Source organism: Prinia subflava, chromosome 19 (assembly GCF_021018805.1).
Source record: "Prinia subflava isolate CZ2003 ecotype Zambia chromosome 19, Cam_Psub_1.2, whole genome shotgun sequence".
Classification (NCBI taxonomy): Eukaryota; Metazoa; Chordata; class Aves; order Passeriformes; family Cisticolidae; genus Prinia; species Prinia subflava.
Genome location: NC_086265.1, coordinates 5,677,407 through 5,703,973, shown reverse-complemented (window position 1 = coordinate 5,703,973; position 26,567 = coordinate 5,677,407). Strand labels below are relative to the sequence as shown.

Genomic DNA, 26,567 nt, shown 5'->3' with positions numbered 1-26,567 from the left:
CCAGGCTAAAAATCATACAGGTGACAAATGGGATTTTTACTTATTTAAACACAATCATGAAAATTAAGTTCTGAGTGTTTAAAGGAACCAGACTCAGATGTCCACACTGAACTGCTCTGCTTGCTCTGTTAATTGGCAATATGTTAGCACAAGCATTTTTTCTCTACTTCCCTGCTTATTTCACTTAATAACTACAGCAGCATGACATTTCCCTGACACCACACCAGTACTGCAGGAGAGCCTGCTTAATTTCCAGCCTGCAGAAATGGCAGCCTCGGGTCCCACTAGCCTGTCTCAGTGCCCTTCAGTGGGGAGTGAATAATTCAATTACGAGCAGGGCAGCGATGCCGGGGCTCTGTGACGCACGTCCTGCTGCTCATCCCATCACATCCCCGTCACAGCCAGGGCTCAGCCCTGCCTTCCTCTGGCACCTCTTGGTGCTGGGCAGCTCTTGCTGCTTAGGAGAAGTGTGGGTGTGACCTGGAGTTTGTTCTGCTCTGTGTCCTTGAGGAGTGACGAGCCCAAGCTGCAGACTCAAAGCTCGGGTTCGTGAAATTCAGATTTTGATTTGTACCAGTCTCTCCACTGAAGGATGATCTTCTCCTGTATAAAGGCACCTTCTATCACTGTCCTCGTTTCTCTCTTTACTGTGTAATTTAACACCTCATAATGTGGTCGTAAGTACAAGCCAGAGACACATCAGGGGACAGGGACATTCATTCTTTCATGGGATTTTGGCATAAAGGAAAGGAAAGCTTGAAGAAAAATTAAGTCTCTGAAAACCTGAGTTTCTTTTTAGATTGCCTTGGTGGAAACCAGATAAGCACTGTTGCAGTCAGTGGCATTAGGAAGGTAAATTGAAGAAGGCTGATCTACATCTTCAAAAACTTGGCCATTGTCTTTATATATGATCTGAATTCTATATATATGTGGTAATTTAAACATGCTCTGTAGGTGGATCAAAGCAGCACGTTGTTACCAAATACATCCTGTCTTTTCCAAAGGAAGCCCAGGGGTCCTGCTGTGGGTTTGTCAGGGCCTAAATCAGCTCTGGGTCACAGTCAATTCATAGAAATACCCACATGCAATGAAGCCAATCTTGTTAATAATGAATCAGTTATTATAGCAGGGCTGGGTTCTAAAGTGCCTGTAATAGTAGATTGTAGCTTTCCCACTCCTGGAAGCCTGAGTCAATTTATCTTTATATCAACAATAAACCAGAAAGGGCAGAAATCAAAGTAAGCCATGTTTTTATTACCACTTTTAAATAAAACATTGTGCCAATATTTTTCTCTAACATTACATCTTTATTTTCTCAAATTTATTGGCAATTGCTGTTTATCTTCATTTCTCCTTTCTTTTGCAAAGCTATCTCAATCCTTGATTTGCTTCCCCCAGAGAATGTGGTACCTAATTCTTTTATTTGTCCTTGATAAATCCCTGATTAATTGTATGTTATAAGCTATCCATGCAACGTCGTGTCTTTCATTTCTAAATAGGCTCTCTTTTATGAATATAAAGAGCTAAAGCTCTCCATTCTAGAGCCAAAACCAAATCCAGACTCAACATTTCCTTTAACAATAGCAAGGCACTTCAAAACCAAGTAAGATTCTCAGCACTGTGGACTCCTCCTATTCCTCCTTTGTGAGCAGGAGAGACTCAGAGCTTTAGTTGGGCACATCCTCTGGTAGATAAATCTGTTATAAATGTGGCTGTCACTTCATCTCATCAATTAGGAGGACTCTGCATAATAACTTACTTCATCCATTTTAGCTTCAAATATGCCATAATTTGTTAATTTGTAAGCATTTTTGTTTAGATGCTGGATTCAGGACTGTATTTTTTGTTGTTTAAAATGTGTCCCATGTTTGGTTTTGAGCTGACTTGTCCTGCTGGCAGAAAATTAAATCATACACACATTAAGAGGTTGATGGAAGGAGGCACTGCAGCCTGGCATTGACAAGCAAGGCACAGCTGTGTTCTGTGTTGACATGAGATATGAAAATAAAGTGCAGGCAGGAAAGAGGAGGAAAAGCAGAGATGTGAGCTCTGTCTCAACCAAATCCCAAGCCAAGCTCCTTGAGAGGTGTCAAAGATGTGCCTGGGAAAGAAGAATGCAAAGACAGGTCAAGAAAAATACACAGATCTACAGATCTAAAATAGACAGTCTGTCAGGAAAATGAGTATGTTTTGAAACCAGTGTGCAGTGTTGCAGGGAAAAAAAAAAAAAAAAAAGTATGTCACCTTTACAGAGCTTTTAAGTCAATACCACACTGAAAGGAAAGAGGAGGAAAGGGGAGGAATCAAGGCTCTCTGTGGCTCCTGTGAAAGCCAATATCCAAATTAACTGTTTCTCAAGAGATTGGATGGAAGTATTTGTAATCTCACATCCTCAACAGCAGCTGATGTTTTCTCCCATCTATTCCCAAGGAGAAATGTCCAGTGATAAGATGGAGAGGGGGCAGATAGAGAAGCAGCCCTGCTCTGACAAACTCAGGGACTTTGTCAGCTCATTTCACTCTCTGATGGCCAACAGGAGGAGCAGGCGGGGACTCCTGGAGCACAGAAAGGAGAGCAGTGCATGCAGCCAGCAGGTCTGCAGTTGTTAACATTGGCTCTTTATTGTGGCTGCATTGCCAGGGGTGAACTCAGTGAGTAATTTCACAACAGTGGAAAATCGAGATCCGCTTTCGAGCACGATGTGACTCTGAGCTCCAGCAGCTCCCACGGCTGGGTTTAATGCTGCCATCCTCTGCTGTGCAAAATGAGCTGAACAACTGGGAGCTTTTCAGCCATACAAATGGCAAAGTGTTCTATATGACTTTGTTGTTGGGAAAGCTATCTGTGTGATTATGTTAGTTTAATTTAATAGCAGGCTGTTTAGGTAAATGAGCAGGGAGGCATATGAGTGCCTGCAAATAATGTGGAGCATGATTGCAGAATGATGCTGCAGGAGATGGGATTGTCTGGCCCTTGTCAGGGCTCTCCAAATACCCTTGAGCAGGAGAGAAGACTCTTCCTAAACCTTGGACAAAATCCCTCAGAGACAGAGACCCAAGGGTGAATCCTGGGCTGAAAAGCAGTAATTTGGCAGGTTGGGCAATTTCAGATGTGGTAGAGCCTTTGATGAGTTTGGACTTTATTATCAGCACAATGGAGTCTACAACAGTATGAGCCTGCATAGGACCTGAAATCAGGTAGATTTTTGTGTTTAAAGATTTTTTCTTTTCCTTTTGGGACCTACACCTGTGGGATTGACTGTCATAGTGGAGCTGGTCTGAGAATAGAGCAGTCAGGGACTTTCTCATCCAGAACTGCACCAGAAGTCAAAGGGGTATTTTTAATGATTAGAGGTGTGCAGTCAGCCCTGTGGGGTCAAGGAAATGTCATTGCATTGAACAGCAGCTTTCCAGTTGTGGCTCCATCCTGTCAGACCTTGGGTCACAACTCTCTCCCTGCAGTGGTCCACTACTTCCCTTTCCTACCTCTGACTAACACAAGCAAACTCCTTGCTTTTCAAAAGATATTTTCCTCACTTATAAAATTAAAACCCTTTAGCTTGGCTGAATCACCTTGTTCCTGAATCTAATTAAACAGCTCCAAAGTTTTAGCTCTTGCACTGTGGAGTTTTTCAAGGAGAAGTCACTCTCCCTTCCTCTAGAATGGCTCTGTTATTGTTTTAATGACCACTTCACCCAGGAGTTTTCACCTCTGTTTCCCTGGAAAAATTAAAGAAAATCTAATATATTGATACAGATGATCCATTTCATGTGAGTTGGTGACATTTTGACCGTGACAGTACCAGAGAATTCATTGCTGCAGGAGCCCATTGAATCTAATATTAGTGGCTGGGCTTTTAAAGGACACTGGGTAGTTTTATGCCCTGTTCCTACCTGTCTGAGTTAAGATAATGAGGGTAATCTAATATTATGCTTCAGGGCTTTAGTTACCTAGCTATGGGGTTCAGAAGGGAGCTCTGCTTCCAGGGGCTGTGCAGAGTTTAATTGGCCGAGTGCTTTATCATTTGTGTTTCATTTCCTCTGAAGCCTCAGGTATTGGCCACTGCCAGAGGACAGGTGCCAAACTGATGACACTCAGATTTTGTCTCCTTTTAATATCAGTGGGCTGCCAGGCACATACACCAACATTTCAGCTCCTCCCCCTCAACTCCAGATTTATGCCATCACCAGAGGAGTTTTCTGGCTTTCCTCCAAAGCCCTGAGGAGAAAAATACATTTTGTGTTTCACCAGCAAAAAACAGAAGTTGTCTGGGATTTAAAAACTTCTAGAAGAATCGTGGCATCTGTTATTTATTTAAAGATAACAAAGTGATCTTTCTCTGTGAATGATCTTTTTGATCATTGAAATGAAAATTTAAAGAAAAAATCAGTCACATATATATAATTTTAAAATATGCATCTGGGATAGGGTCTTTTTATTTTGTCTCTCAACATATATCCTTATATAGCTTTTCCTGGCTTAAGGAGGAAATCTATTTTTGTTTATCTCAAGTTTCTGGCCAAACTCTGGCACCTCTCTTATTCTCTGTAAATTTGGGGTCGGTGTCCTACCTCACAAATGAGCTTTTATCTTCATCTCCAATGGACTGTACAGCTGCCATTTCTTGGTCCTTCCAGCCGTCAATCTGTTTATCTCCTCCTGAATTATCTATTGTAATTAGAATACATTTTCTCATCTCAAGGGGTAACCAACTCCAAATGAGTGTTCTATAAAAGCAATTACTTTTGATATTAGATATCTGTACATAAAAACACAGTATTTCTTCCAATTAAAAAGCACTAATGAATTTTGTGTCTGGAGAGGCGGCAGCCTATGCAACGCTGCAGTTTCTGGGAAGCCAAGGAACAAAGGGTTAGGCCTGTAAGAGGGCAGTGAGTGCTGTGTGTGCTGCACCACTGAAGAGATTCAGAGGGAACATGGCTCTGCAAGGACGTCCTGTTCCTTTTTGTCCCCAGCAGGCCTTTTGTCAGCCCTGATGGACCAGATCCCTCTCCACGTTGTGCCAGGATGACTAACACAGTTTGTCCTGCCACGCCTGCCTTCTACACCTGGCTCTCAGTCTTTTCATTTCCTCAGATATTCCTCTCCTCTTCCTCAAAGTCTTCAGTCTTGCATTTGGCACGGGGCATCTTTACCAGAGGTGGACTCCTTCCCTCTACAGACACAGAACTGCCACCTTTCATCATCTCAGAATCACCTGAATTACCTGGGAGCTTTTATCACAAGCTTTTCTACAAAAAGGATCATTTCAGAAACACCTTGACTGTGTTATTTTGTCCTCATGTCTTCTTTCTTCATTATCTTTCTTGCATCTGGTTCTTGTCTTTATTGATGGTCAGTTCTTTGGGGTGGGAACTGTCTTTTTGGGCTCATGTGGCATCTGCAGTAATATCCTGAGTCTGGACTACATGCCATGGAAACTGTAAGGGAAAAAAGGCTGTTCTGGCCAAATCCTGTCCTGGTAGGATTTACCATGTAGGATTTAAGGATTAAAGCATCAATATGGTGGGAGCAGAGTGTGTAGGATGGAATAAGGGTCAGCTTCCAGCCCAGATGCTGAGAACAGCCCTGGGCATCTTCATGGAATTCTCCACAGAATGTATTTTGAGCACTTGACAGATACTCACATGCTGTGTCTCAGAGTGCTCTCTGCAACCTGGAAAAGTCCCTGTTTAGAAGAAGAAACATATGGCAAAGCACACAAGGGGTTGGGCATTAGTCCTCTTTGCAGATAATCTACATAATTTCCGAGGCTCCTGGTTGTGCACTCTGTGCCTGAGTGGCTGCTGTGGGTGGGAAAGGAGCAGCCCCTTACAGGCAGAGCTGCCAAATGCTTTATCCCCTCACCATCATTCAGCACTCTTCTCACAATGGATGTCTCATAGGCCTGCCTCTCATCTGGGCATCAAAACTGACAAATACTGTCTCAGGCTTTCCATTGGGGGCTGGAGATGAGGTTAAGCTACAAAACCACTGCACCTCCTGTTTCTAGAGCTCAAAAGTTGCATATCAAGTGCTTCAGCTTTACAAGTTGCTGTACTTTTTTTCCTTTTCAAGCCATCAGCTGCAGGATGCTGTTTGTCCTCTCCCTGATATATCTGCAGAGATACTTGGGGCTGATACCAGGCACCAGGAGACATAAACTTTTCAAGCAAGGATGCAGCAAACTTGACTACAACTACAAAAAAACAAGACTACATTTTGGGTTTTAGATAAATGGAAGTGCTGGAGTCACTTAAATTAGATGAGGGTTTTTTTGTTACTCTCCAATTTCCAAAAGTTGGAACTTGTATCCCTGTGGGATGTGATTTGCTGGATGTTGCTGGATGTAAAATAAATTTCCTCCACATTCAGTGTTCCTTCTAGCTCAGAAAGTGATCACCTTTTGAAATGGGCAAAATTCAGATCAGTTCTCTGGGCAGGAAATCCTAAGCATTATCTAGGCTTGCTTCAGGGTCATGGGGGGAGAAACTGATTTGGGATATGGAAAAGTTGGGATGTGCAGAAATTAAGGGCCAGGCTCTGTTTAACATTTAGATTGAATCATGAGCTAGACACCAGCAACTCCCTATGCTACATGCTACTGTTTGCAAAGTTGGCTGAAACACTGTCAAACAGTGAAATAGTTCCAAATAAGATTTTTTTTTGTGCATATTGTTGATCCTCATGCTTGCAACAGAAAAAAATGCTTTTACTTTTTCAGGTTTAATATTGGTGCAGTGAACTGCTGATGCATTCACTGAATTTATGCCTGTGGGGCTGTGCTGGGTGTGTGTGAGAGGCAAGGAGCTGTTTGCACCAGTGAGCCTTTCTCTGGTGTGAGTATGTTCATTTAGAAATTACCAGCTAATAGTTATTTTTAGGAACCACAAAAATGAAGTTATAAACAGCTGGTGAGCTGAGACCTTTAGCTTAGTGTTGAATGGCTCACTTATATTGCACTTTTCCTTCTCCTCCTCCAACCAGCTGCTTTCCTTGTGCATCTGCCTCCCTCTGACCTGCAGCTCCTGAAGGAGGAAGATCAATGCCTCACTCCATGCCTCCAGATATGCCATTCACTGGGGCTGTAACCCTCAGCTGAAGTTTCTAGCTGCAACAGAACGAGATTACAAAATTAGCACAATACAGTAATTCAAGGTGGGAGCGTTAGGGCTGATTCAATAGCTGCAACTGCTCTAATTCCTGCCTCTAAACAGGTGGGTTTTTGTAAAAATAGCTTTAAAAGACATCGTGAGCTGAGTCTTGTTTAAGCTGTTACTGAACCTGTTTCAGAATCTCTGAACCTTCTTCTTTTCTTTGCAAAGCTGGAACTGGAAATGCTAAAAGTCAGCTTTGTCAATCTGTGTGGAGTTGCTATTGTCCCTGATCCTTTTATTTAGGTTTTTTTTTGGTTAAGCCAGGATCCAAAGATTTTTATTGCCTTACATGGTATGCAGTGATATTTTCCGCTGAAAAATAATAATTGGAAAAGGAAGGAAACAACTGTTTTGCTGATGAATTTTATGTTTCCTGTTAATAAAAGAGAAGTGTTTCAGGAGTCACAGGTAGAATTACTGGGTGACTATGTCAGTTTTTTTGACCTGTGCCAGGTTTTTTAGAAAGAATCGTTTTATCCCCTCCTTTTAAGATGCTAGAAACTGAAAGCAGCTATTCAAATCTGCAGATGATCTAAGTGTAGATGAAGCTCAGAAGTCTGGCTTTGGAGCCCTTCTCAAGCTGGGGCTGAGACAGGCCAGCAAGGGCATTTTGGGGGTTTTGCAGCAGTTCTGTCAGTGTTCTGACATTTTATTATTATATCACTTACTTTTATTTTGATTTGTCATAAGTTTAATTTTTTCTGAGAACTTTGGCTGAACCTGATTTACAGCTGCCTGTAATTGTGTTGCAAATAAGAAGAAATGATAGTAAAATAATCACAGCCATAATCTGATCTAGCTTTTGCCATAGTTTCTCATATAAATCTCCTTAGTACTTTTCCCATTGTGACAGGGTTTATGATGAAAAATAGAAGATCTCTTTTCTTCCTAGAAAATTATGCATCCTGTGGAGTAATTAATCTGGTTAAGGAAGTAAGGCTGGTGTGTTCTGCTCTCCATTCTCCCAACAATTTCTGTCCTACACAGAAATCGCTGCAGTGAGAGCAATAAATTTGAAATGAATGACAGACACTAATTATTTCTGACCTCATTGTCATCTGCAGCATGGAACAGTCTATGACCATTCCCAGTGTATCAGCTGCAGATATTTTTAGTCTAGAAAATTTAAAGAAAAGACAGCTTTAAAAATAGCTGCTCACTGGGCATCCCCTTTGTGCACATCCCCATTCCAGAGCTGGCCCCACGATCTCAGTGCTGGGCTCTGGCTGTGTGCCTTGCTCTTATGCCATGGAAAAATGGGTGTGAGTTAGGACTGCAGGGGGGTAACCCAAAGATAAGAGGAGCTGGAAGTCTGCAATAAGCTTCAAAACAAGCAGAAAACAGAAAAGTGCTCTCAGATGAGGGCCTGGAGGATGTGCTGGAAGGTGTTCACCAGCAGCCTCTGCTTCAGCCAGACTGAGGGATGCTCATCCCATCATCTGTCCCCTGATCCCACCTCTTAATACCATCCTATATTTGTGAAGATGCTCTGAACCAAAACTCTTTTTCTGTGTGTTTTTTTTTTTTAAAGGCTGACCAGTGCAGCAGCTGTGAGTTTGGGGGTTAGCAAGTCACCACCTTGACTTAGAGAGTGATGGAGAAAGCTTTCTGTTGAGGAGACAACTGCTGAAGCTGCAGCTGATCAACTTTGAGATGGAAAATGCAATGCAAATATGTGTGACATGGTCTGGCTAACCAACCGTGCACTGAGGAACATTGCCTGTAATTGCTGCCTCTATGCACATATATAAAATACAGTATATTCATTGTTCTTGAGAGCTTCTAGAGACACTTTAGTGCTCTTCTTGAGGAAGGAAGCAATGTGATAGCACTTCTTTAATGCTGCTATATATTGGTCAGTGTTACTGCATTCCTGGGGTGACTGTCAGTCAGACTAAGCTACAGTTTGGGTAGGGAATGGAGAAAAAAGCTCACAGCAATCTGCTCTGAGAAGGAGTTGGACAAATGATGACTCCTTCCCAGAACAAAATCAGATTAGCAGATTTTGTCATAAGCAGTGCAGGAGAAAATGCAAAATTTTCCTCTTTCAGATCAGTAATGAACCACTGTCTCTCTGGTCTGTCCTGTCACTAAACAGAGATGGTGATGGAGCTATAAAAATAAGGACATTGTTGGCAGTGAGGTGCAAGAGCATTCCTGCACGAGGGTCTGAACTGTCCTCTAATGTGACTTGGACAAGCCAGTCCCACATTTATACTGCCATTGTGTTTGTTGCTACCAGATGCTGACAGTTTCTTTCTTTCTTTTTAATCATTTCGTTGAAATAATGACATTTTCCTCTTGAAAAAGTCTTGACTTGAAAAATGTTGAGCGGGTCAAGCTCTAATTGCTTTACTTGGTGTCGTAAATGATTTGGGGGAGAGTCACACATTCCTGTATGGTGTTCCCAGGATTATTATAAATAACTTTGCCACTTATAATGACTTGTTGATAGGGAGCCTTTTGGAAAGGAAAGCTTTGACATTAAAAACAGGATATTTGAGGAGCTTATTTATGAGGATTCAGCACCAAATTAAATGCCTGTTGCCATGGAAGAGGTTCTTGGTGATGTGATCGTATGGGCACGTTTTATGTTGGTTTAGTTTTACTTTTATTTTTTGAGTTGACCAGTGAATGAAACCTGCAAATGCATTGTTGACTGGCTGATTTCTCAGCACTTACTGAGTGTCCAAACTTCCTGCTGCTGTGAGCTGTACAGAGCTGAGCGTCTCACATATTTCATTTGTCAGATGTGAAGTGCAGAGGAAGTCTGGAGCTATTCCCAGGTGGAGTGTCAGCTCCATTAAAATAGTTTTAGCACATCTTTGTGGCAAAGGCTGGGCAGGATGTGTATTTGAGTCCAAATGACCCATCTGGTGACTCAGGCAGTGAAATCAGATTTTTCCTGTATTACCCAGCAGAAGCTGGTGGCCAGTCCATAGCTGTGTCCCCAACACGGGAACCAAACCTTGACCAGAGCTGCAGTGGCCTTGGAGCCACAGGCACCAGAACTGGCATTAATGTGGAGTTAAACTGGCACACCCACACGTGGTAGAAATTCAACATCTCTCCCTTAAAATGAGTGAAGCTTTAATGGACTGCATGGGGAAACCCTCCAGTTCTAATGGGGAAAATTTTTCTTAATTATCTTAACAATAATTAGACATTTTGGAAAAAGAAGTAATCGTGAAAGCTGCTAATTGATTCTTTATAGTTTGCTCATTATGCAGATACTACAAGATGTGTTGATTTGGACTTTGGTTTGAAAAGCTGAGGATAATTTCCACAGAGCCATGAGGGTTTATGAGCTGAGCTTCCCAGGAGTTTTCAGATCTCATTTATCTAAAAACATTTTGTGGTCACAGAAGAGGTTCTATCTGTATCCTTTACATTAATAATTTGATATTTTTTTGTATCTGTTTCATTTAGGTCTGGCAAAGCCCATGGGATTAGTTGAAGGTCCAGGAGGCTTGGGCCAGGGGGGAATGGCTGCTACCCTGAGAGATGATAGCCATGAATCAGAGACCAAGTATGAAGAATATGGTTACAATGCCCAACTCAGTGACAGGATATCACTGGACAGGTCCATCCCTGACTACAGACCAAAAAAGTAAGTTGAATTCTGCATTATTATTTGGAGCAAGGGATTGATTGTTGTTCTGCTGACCCATTCTTCTCTTCACATCCCTTCCTGATTGGAATTTGACAGCAGTTTCTTGTACAGATAGCCCTGAGCTGAGTGAAAATGAAGCAGACTGACTGCCATCTCAAGCATGACATGCCATATTAAATGCATAGCTAATTCTGTTAGTAGCACATTAATATGCACATTCAAGGCCTCAGATCAAAAATTGCATCAGGATTTCTGTGCTTTTGGGGTTTGGTTCATTTAGAAAAAGCCTTCAGATGTGGCAGATTCAGTCTGTGCTTCTTGTAGCCTTGTGCAGTGGGAGGGGGGCAGTGCAACAAACACTTTATAGTCACTGGTCCCTTAAAAATAACCCTAGCTTATCAAATCAATTGTCTTTAATTGCGTTTGATATTCTTAGAATTGTTTAGTCAGGGTTTGCAGTGTGCTGAAACATGGACTAAGTGCAATCCATCGGGGTCCTGTAATTGCAGTCAGATTTTTTTTTTTGCTCTCTGGAATGTGTGTCTATTTTTATTCCGGTGTTTATAGTCTTCACACGCCTGTGCTGTGCTTGACATTGCAATTACATGTTTATTATTTGCTCTGATTTATTATATTTTGTATTAAATAACTTTCAAATCTTTCATATTTATGGAGTTATATATTTTCCAGATGAGACATCCGCACCACCATCCCATGAATGACAATCAGTAATGTCTTAATGCAGAGGAGATCAGCAACAATGCCTAGTTGCTCTCAGGAGACAGAATTGAAAAGAATACTTAATTAATTTCTAATAATAATCTTCTGTTTTAAAAGACCCACTGGGGCTCCTAGGCAGAACTGAAAGTTAAATAAAAAAAGTATCTTATTAAGTGGTGAGAAAAGTTTAGCCAAGCTAAACAGCTGTGCTCTGTGAGTAGATTGCAATTGAATTAGGATTTTAGGCAGTTCAAGCTGCCAAAAACAAAACTTCAGCTTAACTACAAATTTCATTAGCTGTGTTATATATTAAAGTGATCTCAGAAGTATTGACTCAGCGTTTGTTTCCTCAAACCCTTGCTACAGAAAAGAAAACTCAGGTAACAGAAGTGGCAAAGAGAAAACAATCTATTGCCTTGATACCACGTTTGATGCAAGTACACTGACTTGTTCCCTGGTCTCACCTCTCATGATATGTCATAAAAATCCATCATGGAATTATGCTGGGGGAAAAGGAGTCTGTAGTTATGCAAATACTGGAGTTGTGCATCAGCTCTGGCCCAGAGACCCTTAAGTCAAAGTGAAGTCTCCCAAATGAGGTTGGTGAGGTTTGACCTGGCTGTTACTCGCTGCTGTGGTCAGGGGGATGAGGATAAATGAGATGTGCTCTGCTAGGAAATGCAAAAGCCAAGGCTGCAGAGCTCAACTCCAGCTCAGCAGCTGTCAGGGGCATGAGGCCATTTGCAATGCAGTCAAGTTTCACTTCATATTATGCTCTCCCACAGTTTTGCTTAGGAGCTCTGGTGAGTCATTCAGATGAGCTTTTTGACACTCTCATTGTGGCCATCTCATCAGGCCATGCCACATGATTAAATATCTGTATTACTGGGAGAACTGCCTCCCCTGTCACATTTTGACACTTCTGAGGTGGTTCTAGTTAGATCTAGATGCTGCAATTGATGCACTTGCCTCTGGATGCTTATGAGTCACAGGAAAACCCTTCAGACTGAATTTGCTGTGGAACGTAGTGAACGTAGAGGAAGTAGAAGGTCTTTGTATAAGAAGACTTTTGCCCACTTAAAAGGTTTGATAGCAGCCGTGAGGAGGAGCAGGATGTGGGTGTGTTGGTTGACATGGAGCTCAGCATGGCCCAGGAAGCCAAACGTGTCTGGGCTCAGCCCTCGCCGTGGGCAGCAGGGAAGGGGGATCTGCCCCACTCGTGTGAGAGCCCACCTGGAACTGCACCCAGCTCTGCAGCCCCCAGCATAAGAAGGGCATGGACCAAAGCTGAGCTTGACTGTTTGGTTTAGACACTCTGCTTTAATTCTGTTTTAGAGAGAACTGAACCTCCAGGAGCTTGAGGCAGGCTTTGCAATGCCTCTCTTGTCCAACTTATCTGTGCGCTGACTTGCCCAGTGGTCTCGTCTCTCCATCTCTCACTTCTCAGCTTCCTTTTGATTTTTATTCATGTCATTCCCAGAAGTGTTCAATTTTTGAAAGAGAGGGCTTTTCATTTTTAAATTGAGAACCAAGGTAGAATCAATGTCCAAGGCCGTGTACAAAGTCCATGGCCAGCCTGTGAATAAAAACACTTACCTGAATCTGCATTCCCAAAGTATTAAACTCTGCTTTCTCCCCATTCTGGCTTCCATTTAAAACATTCAATTTATGTATTTGCACACACCAGTAGGTATTAAAAATATGAACTGGGAGAGCTTATACTCAAGTGTGCATTGCATAGGCACAATTTGTGAAAGTAAATGTGATTTCAGTAGGCAAACTTGGGACTTGTAATCTTCCAAGCTTGATGAGAAATATTGTATTTTAGTCCATTTGAACTCCCCTCTTATTGTTGTCCACTTGTATTCTGATAGAGTGTTCCACCTACAAGCATAGGTTCATAAACATTTGGCAGTTTAATTGCTTTTCAGGAGGCATTTCCATCCCCATGCAGCAAAATAAAAAATATGTTGCACTACAGAGGTGCACAGGCAGCCAGCGTGACCGTGAAGGCTCCTAAATTGGAGTCACCTCCCTGTCCTTCCACTGCAGCAAAGCCTCAAGCCTGGGTGGGTACTCCTGCCCTCAAGATGCTTTTCTCACATTTTGTTCTGCTTTCTTACCTGCTGCTGCCACTGCAGATACTCCTTTTAGCTCAGAAATCTTCTCTTTAGGATCAGAATTTCTGTTGGTACAGGAGACAAGAGCAAATTTTGTGCATGTTGTGTTTGTGTGCCAAACAGAGGCAATGGCAGTAAACTGTTTGATTGTGATTACAAATCACACAATAATTACAAAATTACAGTTTGATTCATGGTGTTATAAATACATCTCAGCTTTTTCTTCTCAATATCAGAGAGTTTTAAATATCTATCAGACATGTATAAATAATATAATAATTGAGGTTTTTCAAGGGCTATACCACTGTTGAAAATATGTTGTGGAGAGCTCAGAATGTTTAATGTCCTGATTTCTCTTCCCAGCAGTAAAGTATTAGCAAGACTTCTAGCCCTCACTAACACATCTTGTTTCCTCCATGAAATGGAGGAAAGAGAAGCTTTTCTTGTAAGGAATAGGTTATTTTTGTTTTGCAAGCACAAAACTAAGTAGAGCTTGTTCTGTGGTTCTCTGGGAAAAGTGTTATTTGATGGTGAAGTGTTATTGGATTTATTTCCATACATGTTCTTCCATATATAAAATGAGTATTGTGATTGAAAAACCTGAGCACTGAGTGAAAATAATCTACTGATGCCAATGAACCTTGGGTGTTGGAAAGCATAAGAACATGTATTTGTGTCACTTATCCCTGCCAATATGTGTAGGTGTGAATAGTCCTGACTCTTGCCCCTGTAAAACCTGCTGGGCTCTGCCCATGCCTTTCTCACCAAAATGTCAAAGGGATAATGTTTGAGTGAATAGTCAAAAAAGACCTGGAACAACAGAGCTGAGATTGTGGTGGAGATTCTGCCCTTCCCAGGGTCAGCCACCTGAGCCCCTGCAGGCAGTGGGGAGGAGAAGAGGTTTCCCTGTGTGGCTGCAACAGGCTGGCAGAATTCACCTCCTGCCCTTTTGGGGAGTAACAGCCTCCACTGCTGCCAGCTCCAGCACAAAACATCAGCCCCTGCTCCAATAACAAAGGATCAGACTCAATCCTTCCCAGTCATGCATGAAGGCAGAGGTGCTAAAGCCCCATGTGGCAGTAGATTTTGACTTTATCAAAGTTAAAGAAAGTAGAAAAACTTACCAAAACAAAAACCTTAGGGAGTGTCATTCAGAGACAGGGGTAAAGGCCTCCAAACAAAAAGCTGTTTGTTTTACAGTGTAGCATGCTGGAAAATTGGGAAGTGTCAGCTAAGCAGATGCTTTCAAACATAAGCATTGTCTCTCAGGATAAAATCAATTCCCCTGTTCTTTTTGATTCACAGGCTGCGTAGCAAGGGGTTGAATTGAACAGGTGCACCACCTGTAAATCCACCATTTGCTACCTTTCTATCACCTGACTTTGCAACTTAAATAACTTCAGGGGTTTCTTTACATGCAGGACACATCCACACACACAGACACACGCACTCAGGCACTTGTCAAAACCACTTGCTGTCATGCATTATGCATACTTTTGAGAAAAGTTAATATGATCCTGCAGCTTCCATAATGGCTAAATTGGCTTTTACACAAAATTGTCGCTGTTTGGTGAGGATCTTTAATTTAACTGATCTTTTTTTTTTTGTGCAACTGGATGCCGAGTGCACTGTGGCAGCTCAGTGATAACAATAATATTAATATATGGATTCAGTCTGCTGACTCTATCAGCCAAAGAAGAGATTTCTTTGTGTTACGGTCATGGACGCTTGGATTGAGAAAATTCAGCCCTAAAGAACAAACTTATTAATGCTGTGGCAACTCAAGTCTTTAGCCATAAAACGCAGAGAAATCTGGGTCTCTGGGAAATTGCTTTCATTTATTCACTTCTTTTATGGAGGCAAGCATTTCTGTGGTTTGCCATAGACATTTCACAATAGCAAAAGAATTGCATCTCTAGGGCTGTGAAGTGTAATTAATGGTTCAATCCACTCCATACCTAAAGAAAAGCTTTTTTAATTACCTATCAAAAAGAATCCTGGAACTGATCAAATAGTGTTACCAAGGGGGCAGGCTTGGTAACTAGACCTCTGATTTGTTCATTCAAAGCTTTAATAACAGCAGCTGGAGAGAGGCCAGCCCTGCTGCCAGGGACGCTCCTCAGTGACCTGTGAGCTCCAGCAAAGGCACAACTTCAGCTGTGGCCCTTTCCTTTGGCAGCAGATCTCTGTGGAGTCCCTGTGATATCTCAGCAGCTCTCTGGAGCCACATTCTCGGTGTGTTTGCAGTTTCTCTGTACTGGGAGGGGTCAGTGCTGTGGCTTTGTGGCCCCTGCCCTCCCCTCTCTGCAAGGACATCACTGCAGGAGCAGGGCATGAGCCCAGGTGGCTTTCAAAGAGCATCAGCTTTACATCAGAGCTTTGGAGAGGGTTGGCTCTGGGATAATTTGGTTTTCCCCACCTCTGCTGCTTGCTCTGCCTCATGGTCTTTTTTTTCAGGTCCTCTGGGGATGCTGAGTCTTCTTTGAGCCACTTAGAGAAATGACACAAGATATTCCAAATTGAAGCAGACCCTTAGGATTCTTTCCAGGTTAACCAGAGTGCAATGTAATGGGCCTCTTCGCAAGGAATATTTGAAGTGGAACAGATCCAGAGCTTTCCAGGAATCAGAATTTTTGATTAGCAGAAAATGACAAGTGAAAAAAAAAAATCGCCTAAAAATATTTTGTGTTAGGCTGAACATCTTCTGTGAAATGTCTGTTTAAACAAAGTGTTTAGACCAATGAAACCTTTAGTTTCCCATTTGAAAAATCACTTTTGAAATGATGAATTTTCCATTACTTGCTTCCACCAATATTTTCAGATTAAATATCAGGTCACAGTAAAATGAAACATTAGTTGAAATTAAGCATTTCAGTTTTTTAAGCAGAACAGTGTTTCACAATCAAAGTATAGGCATGATATTTTGATTTCAATTAGGGTTATTTTTTATAGGAAAGCATTTGACTTTTTTTTGCACCCACTCTCAATCAATCCAAAAAAACCATGCTAAAATTCTGAAAAATCCTTTTCTTTGGCCACTCTGAACATATGACGTAAATTGAAGCAGAGAGAAAATGGAGCAGACAGAATTACCTCTGGGCAACAGATTAAGATTGTTTATTGGAGGGAAATTCAGTACGAGATGAAACTAACTGAAGTGTTTTAATTAGATCCCAAATCAATGTCCAGATGTGGATTTTGAGCAGGGTGAAGGAGAGGGGTGCTCTGAGAGTTTATGTAGCTGTTGCCCGGCTTTGCCAAGTTACATGGGCTGGGCATTTTCCTTCAGGCTGTGAATCCCCTACAAACAGCACCTTTGCATGCACATTCTCTGTGTGAACAACTGCAGATGCAGCCAAGTTTCTGCTGACTTTTCCCTTGCCCAAGAGCAGGAGGAACTGGTGTGGGCTGAGTAAATCCTTGTGCTGCAGTGGGCTGGGCTCTGACCAGCTCCTCCTCAGCGCTTGGTGTTGTAATTCTGACTCAGATCACTTGGGATCTCAGCTGACAACCTAAATTCACTCACACTGCTGCCCCTGGGCCAGCTGTACTTATTTGTGTATCCCTGTGTACCCCACAGGCTTGTCACTGCATTTTGGGAAATGTTTCTTGTTTGGCTGCGAGGGGCTCAGGCTGCAACTGTGCAAAGCCTTCAAAGGAGAGGGGGGGAAAAAATCACCTGTGTCTTTGGCTGGGCAAGAAAACTCTGAGGAAGTCACAGGTGCTGCCAGCACCTCCAGCCCAGAGCTCTGTGTCAGCACAGTCCCTCTGTGGCTGAGCCCTGCCCTGGTTATGAAGGTCCTTCAGGTGTTCCCCAGCCTCTGCTGGAGCTCTGCTCGCCTTGCACAAATAAGGATTGAGTAGGTGGAATGTGGGCTCAAACCTTGGTCTCCCAAATCCCAGGTCACCTTTAGGTCTTTGTATATTTAGTTAGTTGTGCTAAGTTGAATTACTCCAGTGGGAAGACTGAGGAACAGGTTAAAACCGTGACTGTGTTTCCCAATAATAATAAAAAAGATGTGGAGAAAGCTTCCATCCCCTTTTTGAGGCCAGTACACAGTTTTTTGCAGGATATGGCTCATGGGCAGAGCCTCCCCATCACCACAGTCCATGCTGTCTCCATAGCAGCAGTGCTGGACACATGGCAGTGTCTCACAGTTATTTCTGATATTCAATAGATGTTTTCTCTGGCTTTTCCCATTAGATTCATTATTGATTCCCTTTTGTTTAGTGCTAGGCTTTCCAATTAAGTAGTGACTTTAATTATACTGCAAAGTGTATAACATAGGTCTTGATTATTAACACTGACCTGTGGGATGAAAGGAGCACCAGAAAGGCTAAATTAAAAAGAACCATAAAAATGAACAACCTTTTCCAAAAAGCCACCTTATGTTCAAATGCAGTAATTTTCCTCTTCTACATTTTTGCAGTGCCTTTGTGTATACTAATTGTTGGAGACAAGTTCTGCATGACTGTCAGCACTAATAAATGTAGATTTAGTGAAGGCTGAATTTGATTAACCAGGGACTATGAAAAATAACTGATTGCAGTGCTGTGTTTAAATGCAGTGAGACTGGAAGCCATTCCCTGCAATTTGTCTGCACCAGAATGTACTCTTGAATACATGAATAGTTTACCCAAGGTGGGTTGCATAACAGTGACTGGAAATCAGACATCCAATTTAGGGTGATGGACTGGGCTGCCCGTGCAGTGGATGGAGATGCCATGGCAGCCTTGCTTAGCATGTGCAGAGTGAAATGTCCTCTGCAAGTCCCACCCTCAGGAGCCTGGGGCAGCCAGCTTAAGTGGGATTTCAGGTGAATCCAGCTCCAAGTGTTTCATGCTCCGAGGCATGCAAAACAAGACCAGATTTCTGTCCTAGCAACACTCACTGAAGAATGACCTGCCAGCATGGGCAGCCTGCTCAGCAGGGAGGAAAAGAAAAAATGGTCAAAAAGCTGGTTTGCATCCCTCAGTTTTTCTCATCAATCCTCAGATTAAGTGTGTCTCATGTGACCTGCACATTCACCTTAAGCACCACTGGGGTTTTTTTTTTCCTTTTAAAGTATGCTTTAGAGACTGTGGTAATTTTTTAAACTTGAAAACAGAAAGCCACAGTATTTCCATGGCAGAAAGAGTGTTTCCTCCTAAAGAAGAGCAATGGTGGGGTGCTGTCTACACATTCTGAGCTGTTCTTTCATAGGTAAATGCATCTCAAGTGCAGAAGCACTGCTGAGCTCCAGCCAGGACTTGCAGCTGTGTGCTGGCATTTTAGAATTTCTTTCATTTCCCTCCCCTGAGCCCATGGCTGGTTGTTGCCTGCTATCACTTCCAGGGAGAAAAGGGTATCCCTGTAAATTTCTGAACTGTCATGTTATGTTACACTCCATGATACCACATTACAGGATAAAAAGAAGTAACAGAACAAGACAGGCAATGAATTCAGGGTGGTATTTCTTTTCCTTTTATGTTTCTTTGCATGTACCTCTGTTACTCTATATCTGAGATTCTTTGTAGGGCTTTGAAGGAGTTCCAATGGTTTTGAAATAATATTTCCCATTTCTTTCTTAAAAGGTTTATGCAAATTTAATTCTGCTGACAGTGTGAGGTATGTATTATCTCCAGATGTCTTCCTGATGTAGCTTTAAAAATTAGCTACTTCTTATTCCTATTTTATTGGATAGATTTGATAGTATAGGAAAGTCAAGGTTTCAGGTCACATAACCTCAAGGCTTTTTAGTTGTTGTTGTTTGTGTCTTTGTGATAAAAACATGAACAGGCCAAAATGTCAGACAATTTACTGTTCTGTCTGAAATAAAACTGAATTGTGAACTCCAGGTTGATGCAGTGTTTCATTTTAATAGTGTCAGTTTGTGCTTGTTTTGCCTGTGTCTCCTGTTTTGACTGAATTTAGTGCTAATAAAAGTGAGAGACTCTTAAAAGTAGCCAGAGCCAGAAGTACCTGACAGATACAGGCTGGCAAGTGTTAGCTCCCTGTCTTGGTTAGTTTGATCTAGATGCTTTCCAAGGTTTGGTTTCTCTGAAACAGCACCTGCCAGTTAAGCTGTTTGAAAGTTTTATGATATTGGAGTGTGAGGAGTCTCTTTTCTGTTCCTCCAGCTTTCTGAAATGTTCTTGTCTTCTGTTATGTTGCTTCTAGACCTTCTGCTGTGGTCTCAAAACCAAACCTCAAACAGAAAAATCCAGGCTACCTTGCTGAACCAGAGAACCTGGTCCAAGTGCACCCACAATTCCAGGTGGTGTTGGTGTGTCAGGATTTATCAGTGAGGCTCTAGGCAGCTTTAAATTACTGGAGATATCATCTCTGTGTATTACTTCTGCACAAGCTCCCTGTTTCTCAGCTTCTAGGAACGAAACCCTCCGGAATTGCATTTTACCTGTGTTAGATGCCTTCAGGTTGTCAAACAGTTCCTTAATTAGTTTATTTTCTTCTTTGCTCCAGGGGGTGAGTATATTATTTATTCTATGCTACCAGACTTTTGTTAGTCTGCATTTAAGCATTTTGTCTCCTGGAGGCTCCAGCAGTGGGCTGGCCTCTGGGGTGGCATGAAGCACACCTCTCAGGCAGACACAGTACTTCAGACTTGAATAATGGTGGAATATTATTAGCAGCAATAATAATTAAAACAGCGCACTAAAATACCCTGGGGTGTTGTTGCTAAGTTAGTCTGTACCCCTAAAATTTCAGAGGAAAGGCATAAATTTTAGTTATTTCCATCCTCAAAGTGAGCAGTTGCCTCGTTCAGCGACTGGAGCAAGCTTTCATCCCTGCCGTGGATGTTTCATTAGGACACAGCTCTCCCAGAGGGTCACGGTGCAGTTTACATTAAACCCAAGATAAAAATGACATTGAAGCTTTGCTCCTGTATTTTCTACACTGCTTGAAAACAAATGCTTGACCTCCAGCTACTCCATTGGCTTATTGCCTTGGTGTTATTAACCTGCGTGTACCACGAGACAGGGAATTTGTGTTGTGTTTGCTCAGAGAGGAGCCCTCTCTTCCTCTGCCTGACAGGCCTGGGGATCTATGGAAGCTCTGTGGGGAGAGTTTCTCTGAGTGCAGGTCTGAGCAAACAGCCTGGGAGGATCTGGTTGAGTGTGTGTGTCTGCAGAGGAGGGATGAGGAAGGGAGGGCTGTGAACAGAACCTCAGTCAATGCCAGTGCTGCTTCCCCAGTGCAGAGCACTCACTCCTGCCTTTCTCTGTGGGGGTAAATTAATTTAGCTCTGCAAACACTGAGGATGGGAATTTCAAATGCTTGTGATCTGTGGACAAGATAGAAAATGTACCTGCTAACAAAAAGTGAGGAGGGAAGTAGTTTCTCAGCAGGCTGCTTTGGGCAGGAGCAGTGGAGTGCTGCAATGGCCAAATCTCAGAGCCAGGAAAAGGCTCTGAGTGTCCTTGGCCTGCTCAAATTCACAGCCTTACTTAAGTACCTTGCCTGGTCTAGGATGTGTGCCTAATTTCTGTCAGCCTGAGTGAAAAGCAAGCACATGTTGACCTCTTTTTTTTTATAAATTAGGATAAGAGCTCATAAATATAAAAAATGCCCATACATTGCACTGTTTTGCTGCTATAAAGTGTGGGCTCTAGGTAGTAGCTGTGTGCTAGACAGTAATTGTGGCTGGATTTTTAAAAACTTTTATCATTTCTAAATGTAACCAAAACTAAATAAAAACACAAGAGTTTTCTCGAGTTATACAAACTGAAGTATATAAATAGTTAGAAAGGAGCTGTTGTTAACATTTAACTTCTAAGAGCATGAAATTGTTGAATATTGTGCTGTTCACCTCTAACTAGCCTTTAATTTAAACAAAAGCTATAAAAGTGCAATTAGGCTCCAGTCCAACGAAGCACTTAAATATGTTCCTAGTTTTAAGTGTATGAATAACCTCAGTGAAGTTAAGACAAGTTTAGGTGCTTTACTTGAATAGGACATTTCACAGATTAGCTGTAATGCATAGAGGACAGTCCTGCAAGTATCTCTGGGGAAGATGTAGGGAGCAGTAAAGTCCCATCTGCACTTCAGGGTTTGGCTGCTCTTGCCCAGTGATTTATCCTGTGGGATCCTGAGCTCATGGAGAGCTTTGGATGTGCTCCATCATCTGATATCAGGCAGCTTCCTACCCACACACAGCACATGCACCTTCCTTTGTCCTCTCTGCCCAGCTCAGATGTTTTATAAACACTCTGCTGCTGCCACCGGGCTCTCTCCTCAATCCCATATAAAGCATCTAAACATCTTGGATTTAATACTCCCATTTTCAGTGCTAAATCAATGTTCTTTATGCATTTGTTCTTGGAACACTGCTCTATTTGAACCATAATTCCTCCCACATACCATAAACGTGGTTCTGTTTTCACTCTGATAGGAATTGATCATTTAAAGTAAGAGGAAGCCCGTGACTACTGTTCAAACATTTCAAGGCCATTTCTGGTTAGTCAAATGAGCTTCTACACCACCTCATCAAAGTGCTGTGATTACCTTTCTGGGCTACAACCAGCCTTGCAGCAGCTGGGACAAGTCAAGATTGAAGAGCTTCTCACTACAGTTTTGGCAGGCAGTGGTGAAGTTTATCCAGTTTATGGCTGACCTCCCATTTGGTGGTTTACTCCTCCAACCATCCTGTACTTGTACATAGGTAGAAAGAAACATTCTGCTGCATAACTGAATTTGACCAAAGATTAAAGCTGGTCTCCTGTGAAATACACTGGAGCCTATTAAAGAAGGGATTGTTTGCCAAACGTTGTTGTATATCCTCCCAAGACCATAAAAAACACTGTTAGCTGAAGTGATAGTGGAAAAATATTGCATTCCTCTATTCTCCTCCTTACCACTACACTGCAACGTGACAGCAAAGCTGTAATGAAATTCATGAAGAGCTCTGCAGCAGTTACCTTGAAAACTTTTTTTATTGCCCTACATTTCCAGGTAACACTGTGATACTCAGCCTCTGACCAGCAGCAGCAACACCAGCTGAGGCAGAGAGATAGTCAAAATTAAACAAAAGTACCTGGATTTTGTAATGTTAAATACTTGCAGTACATTTCTTAATAGTCAGGGATAACTTTCTGTATTTACATATTATTATCTGAATAACAAATAGCTTCAAGGGTACAGCAAACTGTTCTGTGCAAATGGAAAAGGGTGAGTTTACTCTTATGCATTATTTATTGAAAATAATTCCTTTGATTTCATAAATTCCACTGCTTTTCCCTTATGCCTGGCACGGGCTCAGCAGGCAATAGGAGAGGAGCTTCAGAGGAGGTGCCATCCTCAGATTTGTGACCTGCTGTTGGATATCTGGGCTGTCACCATCTCACTCCCCGCAGACATGCTGGGATTAATTGTTCCTTTGCCATAAAGAACCTTTTCTGGGATCTTGCTGCATCACCTTGAGTGGAAAAGTACTTCTTTAATGGGGAAAGTGCTAACAGCCTGTGCTGCTGGAAGTGCAGCTAAAAGGCTTCACGTGGCTTTGCTGGAGAGCACAGACCCTTGGTGGCAGCAGCAAGGAGTGGTGCCACTGGGCAGCAGCCAATTTTGTGAATGCACCCTGGAAAACATCTTCTGGCTTTCTGGATGGCCAGAATTTTCTCATTTTCTCTTTTTTCTGGATTTTCTTTGTGAAATACGAGGTCTTGGTTTTGGCAAAGCAGAAATGTGAGTGTGTTTTCTCTGTTCCCCACAGAAAACAAGGTTTCCAGAATTAAGTTTTCTAAAAGTTGCACAAAAGGTAGTGTTCTCCTGAATGTATTTTGCTGATAAGATCTTCAAATCAAATTGACACAATGCCTTTAGTTTGGCCTGTATTTAATATTGCTTCATCAGTTTCATCAATTTTTATGTTTCACTTAACTTCAAAGAGCTCTCCAATCTCAAAGCAGGATTTTCTAAGACTGTCTTTATGGCTTTTGTTTTTAACAGAATTCTTCTCTAGTTTTTACTTTAAAAGGATGCAAGCCCAGAATCCCATTGGAACAGGGGCAAGGATATTTGCAAAATCTTGAGAATCACTAAACAAGCCATTTGTTTTAATCACCTAAAATGAGGCAGAATACATGTCACTTGGAATTTAGCTGTGCTCCTCCTTAAATTTAAGTGCAGCACTATTAAAAATAAAGTTGCACAGGGGATCTGTTTTCTTTGGGGATTTTTGGAAAGCATTTGAAAGCAGATTTCAGCCTCTCCATTAATTTCCAATGAGCCTAATGCTTTGTGATGCAGCAAGCATACAGCCAGAGGCAGATCCGGACAGGCACACTGGGGGATAGAGTGGAAATTTTTTACAGATGGTATTTCAAAACATATTAGTGACTCAAGTTAAGTTACCAAAAAAAAAAAAAAAAGGCTAAGACTTTTTACTACAGAAGGATATGAGCACGAGCTCTGAGCCATTTTTCATGTTAATAAAGAGGCTTGTTTTAAAAGTGATTGAAACCAGTTTTAGCATTTTTATGTGTATAAATCAATAAGGGTATTAGACATAATGGCATGTTTCTGGTATTGTTTGCCTGAGGAAAACCAGAAATAGCTCACTGAAAGAGAAGGCCTCTTATTTTATGTATGCAGCAGCCACTTTTGAAGAGTATAATAATCCTAAATATAAGGGTTAATATTCTCTACAAGTAGAGTCGTCTTCATGCTGCATATGTTGACTATGCATATATATTGTGCTATCAGTCACTGATTGACAGTTCTCAGGGCTCTCTATTATAAATATAAAAATAATTTGTCATAGAGTAAGGAGGAATTAAACCAAATAGAGCAAACGTGTTATAAAACAAAGGCACAAACATGTGTTGGGTTTTTATGTGCAGAGCAATTAGTCACAGTTGTAGCGGCCTGGAATTTAAAAGAAAGGGAAAAGAACAAAAAATTAAATCTGTGATTCTCAGGAAACTCTTGTCCAATGTGTGTTGTTGAAAATTCATGGGGAGCTTTAACCTACCTGTGTCCAGCTTGAAGGGGCTCTCACCTTCATAGAAATATTGCAGCACAGAAATTCCTGTAAATTTGGTCTTTCCTGTAGGAAGTAGGACAGTGAAGAGAGAGTCCTAAGGTATAAAAGACACTTATTTTAGGAAGGCTGCTGCTGTTCTTCAGTCTGCAAATCCTTCAGACACCAAATCCAATTGTCCAGCCTGGGAATGTGGGAAATTCCCATGACCAGACATGTTCTGGAAAACTCATTGCACATTATAATGGTTTGTTTGAGGTTGACATGAAAGGACATTTTTCCTTGATAAAGGAAGTGTTTGAGCTTAGTTCAGGTACAAGGGCTTGGCCTGGTTTCTTTCTGATGAGTGTGGGGGATTTCCTTCTTGGACTTTTGGATGAAAAATAAGAAAAAAAATATGTCAAGGAACATGTGAAAGAAGCTGCTGGGAATTCCTACAGTATGGAGTAGATTCAAGATCTCAGTTTATAAGAAAATGACCATCAGCATCACTGTGTACAAGAAAAGATGGAGAAAAGGTCATTTCAGTGGATTTCCTCAGACTTAAGCACCAACAAGAATTGCACTGTATCTTGTACCTGCCCTTCTCCAAACCAATTCAGGAAGAAGTTGTTGATTTTTCTGCTGTAGGATATTTCAATATGGAGGCTGTTCCATAAGGGACACAGGCTGTGAAGAATATCTTCTGGTATCACCATAATTGCTAGGCATTTTCTGAAAATGGCTCATTTCTCTTTTTACCTTATTTGAAATACAATGTGCTGCTTTTCTCAAGGTGCATAGAGCATCAGTGTTGTGTACCACTGCTCTCTTGTCCACAGTTGTATTTGTGTGTTCTTAGGAAATGCTCTCCCTGAGCTGCAAAACAGGGGGAGAAATTAAGAGCAAGCCTTGAACTCAAAAATTTTCCGTTCAGGTTTTTTGATAGGGTAGGGAAATCCACCCTCAATTGGAAGAGAATGCTGTGCCACAATACAGTTAACATCATCTGTTGAGAAGGAGAATTAATTAGGAAGGAGTTGGAGCCTCTGGCTGACAGATTCATGATCCATGAAGCTAATCAGTTTTGTGGCTGTCACTGCTTCTGCTGCAGACTGGTCAGCAGCTGGATCCCGTGCTGGGGAACGAGACATTTGCAGCTTGTCACGTTCCCTCTGTTGTGCCAGTGTGGAAGAGGAAGGCAATGTTGGTTTATTTCTGCAGCTCAAAAGTTACTATTACATCCAGCACTAGCTGTAAAGCCTCAGTGGGTTTCTGGAGAAAGGAATCAGGCACTGAGCTAGGCATTAAATTTAGTGATTTAGCTGTGGTAAATCGTCTGTGCCTATAGAAGTCGCAGCAGCGTTTAGGTGCTAAAAGGTGACCATGTAGGTAAGATTAGTCTGAGCCTTTGGCTTAACAGGGCTCAAAATACATATTGACCTGGTGATTAAAAGCAGTATTTGTTAGCATTAAAGAGAAAGAGTCAATAATCTTTTAAAATATTTCTCTTTGTCCTTTCATTGATCATGTACCACATAAGGAGCTGTTCCAACTTCTTCTCCTGCTGTGGCTATAAAACATCAACACAGATCACTCTGAAGCTTTCAAGGTACAGAGCATGTAGGGGTAAAAAAAAATTTGTTTTTTTTTTTTGCCAGTACTGCAGATGTTTCTTCATGCCCAGCAATTTCATCAAGTTTGTGAAGGAGAGAAACCTTCAGTCATCTCCGTCCCAGTAGTTCATTGAAAAAACATATCTTGTATTAAACACTTTAAAGATTCATGAAGCAGCTTTAATTTTGTTTGCATTTCTTCCTGAAGGGTAAAGCTGTCAGAAATCTCTAAATGCATTGCTTAATCCATTTCCAAACGCAGTATATTAAGGTCTGCGAGCAAAACTCATTTTTGGAGTTTAGCAAGTTTGCAGACAGGAAAAAAGGGCAGGGGAAATAGAGCAGGAAAGATTTTTCTTTTTTTTTTTTTCTGGTAATGC

At 41.7% G+C, this 26,567-nt stretch overlaps 1 protein-coding gene across 1 annotated transcript in view; it reads left to right on the top strand.

Moving 5' to 3' along the window:
• Positions 1–26,567, top strand: part of GALNT9 (polypeptide N-acetylgalactosaminyltransferase 9) — a 125,464-nt gene that overhangs the window by 12,831 nt on the left and 86,066 nt on the right. Inside the window, exon 2 of the mRNA XM_063416164.1 lies at positions 10,587–10,767. Coding sequence (XP_063272234.1) covers positions 10,587–10,767 — 181 coding nt within the window. The remainder of the gene's footprint in view (positions 1–10,586; positions 10,768–26,567) is intronic.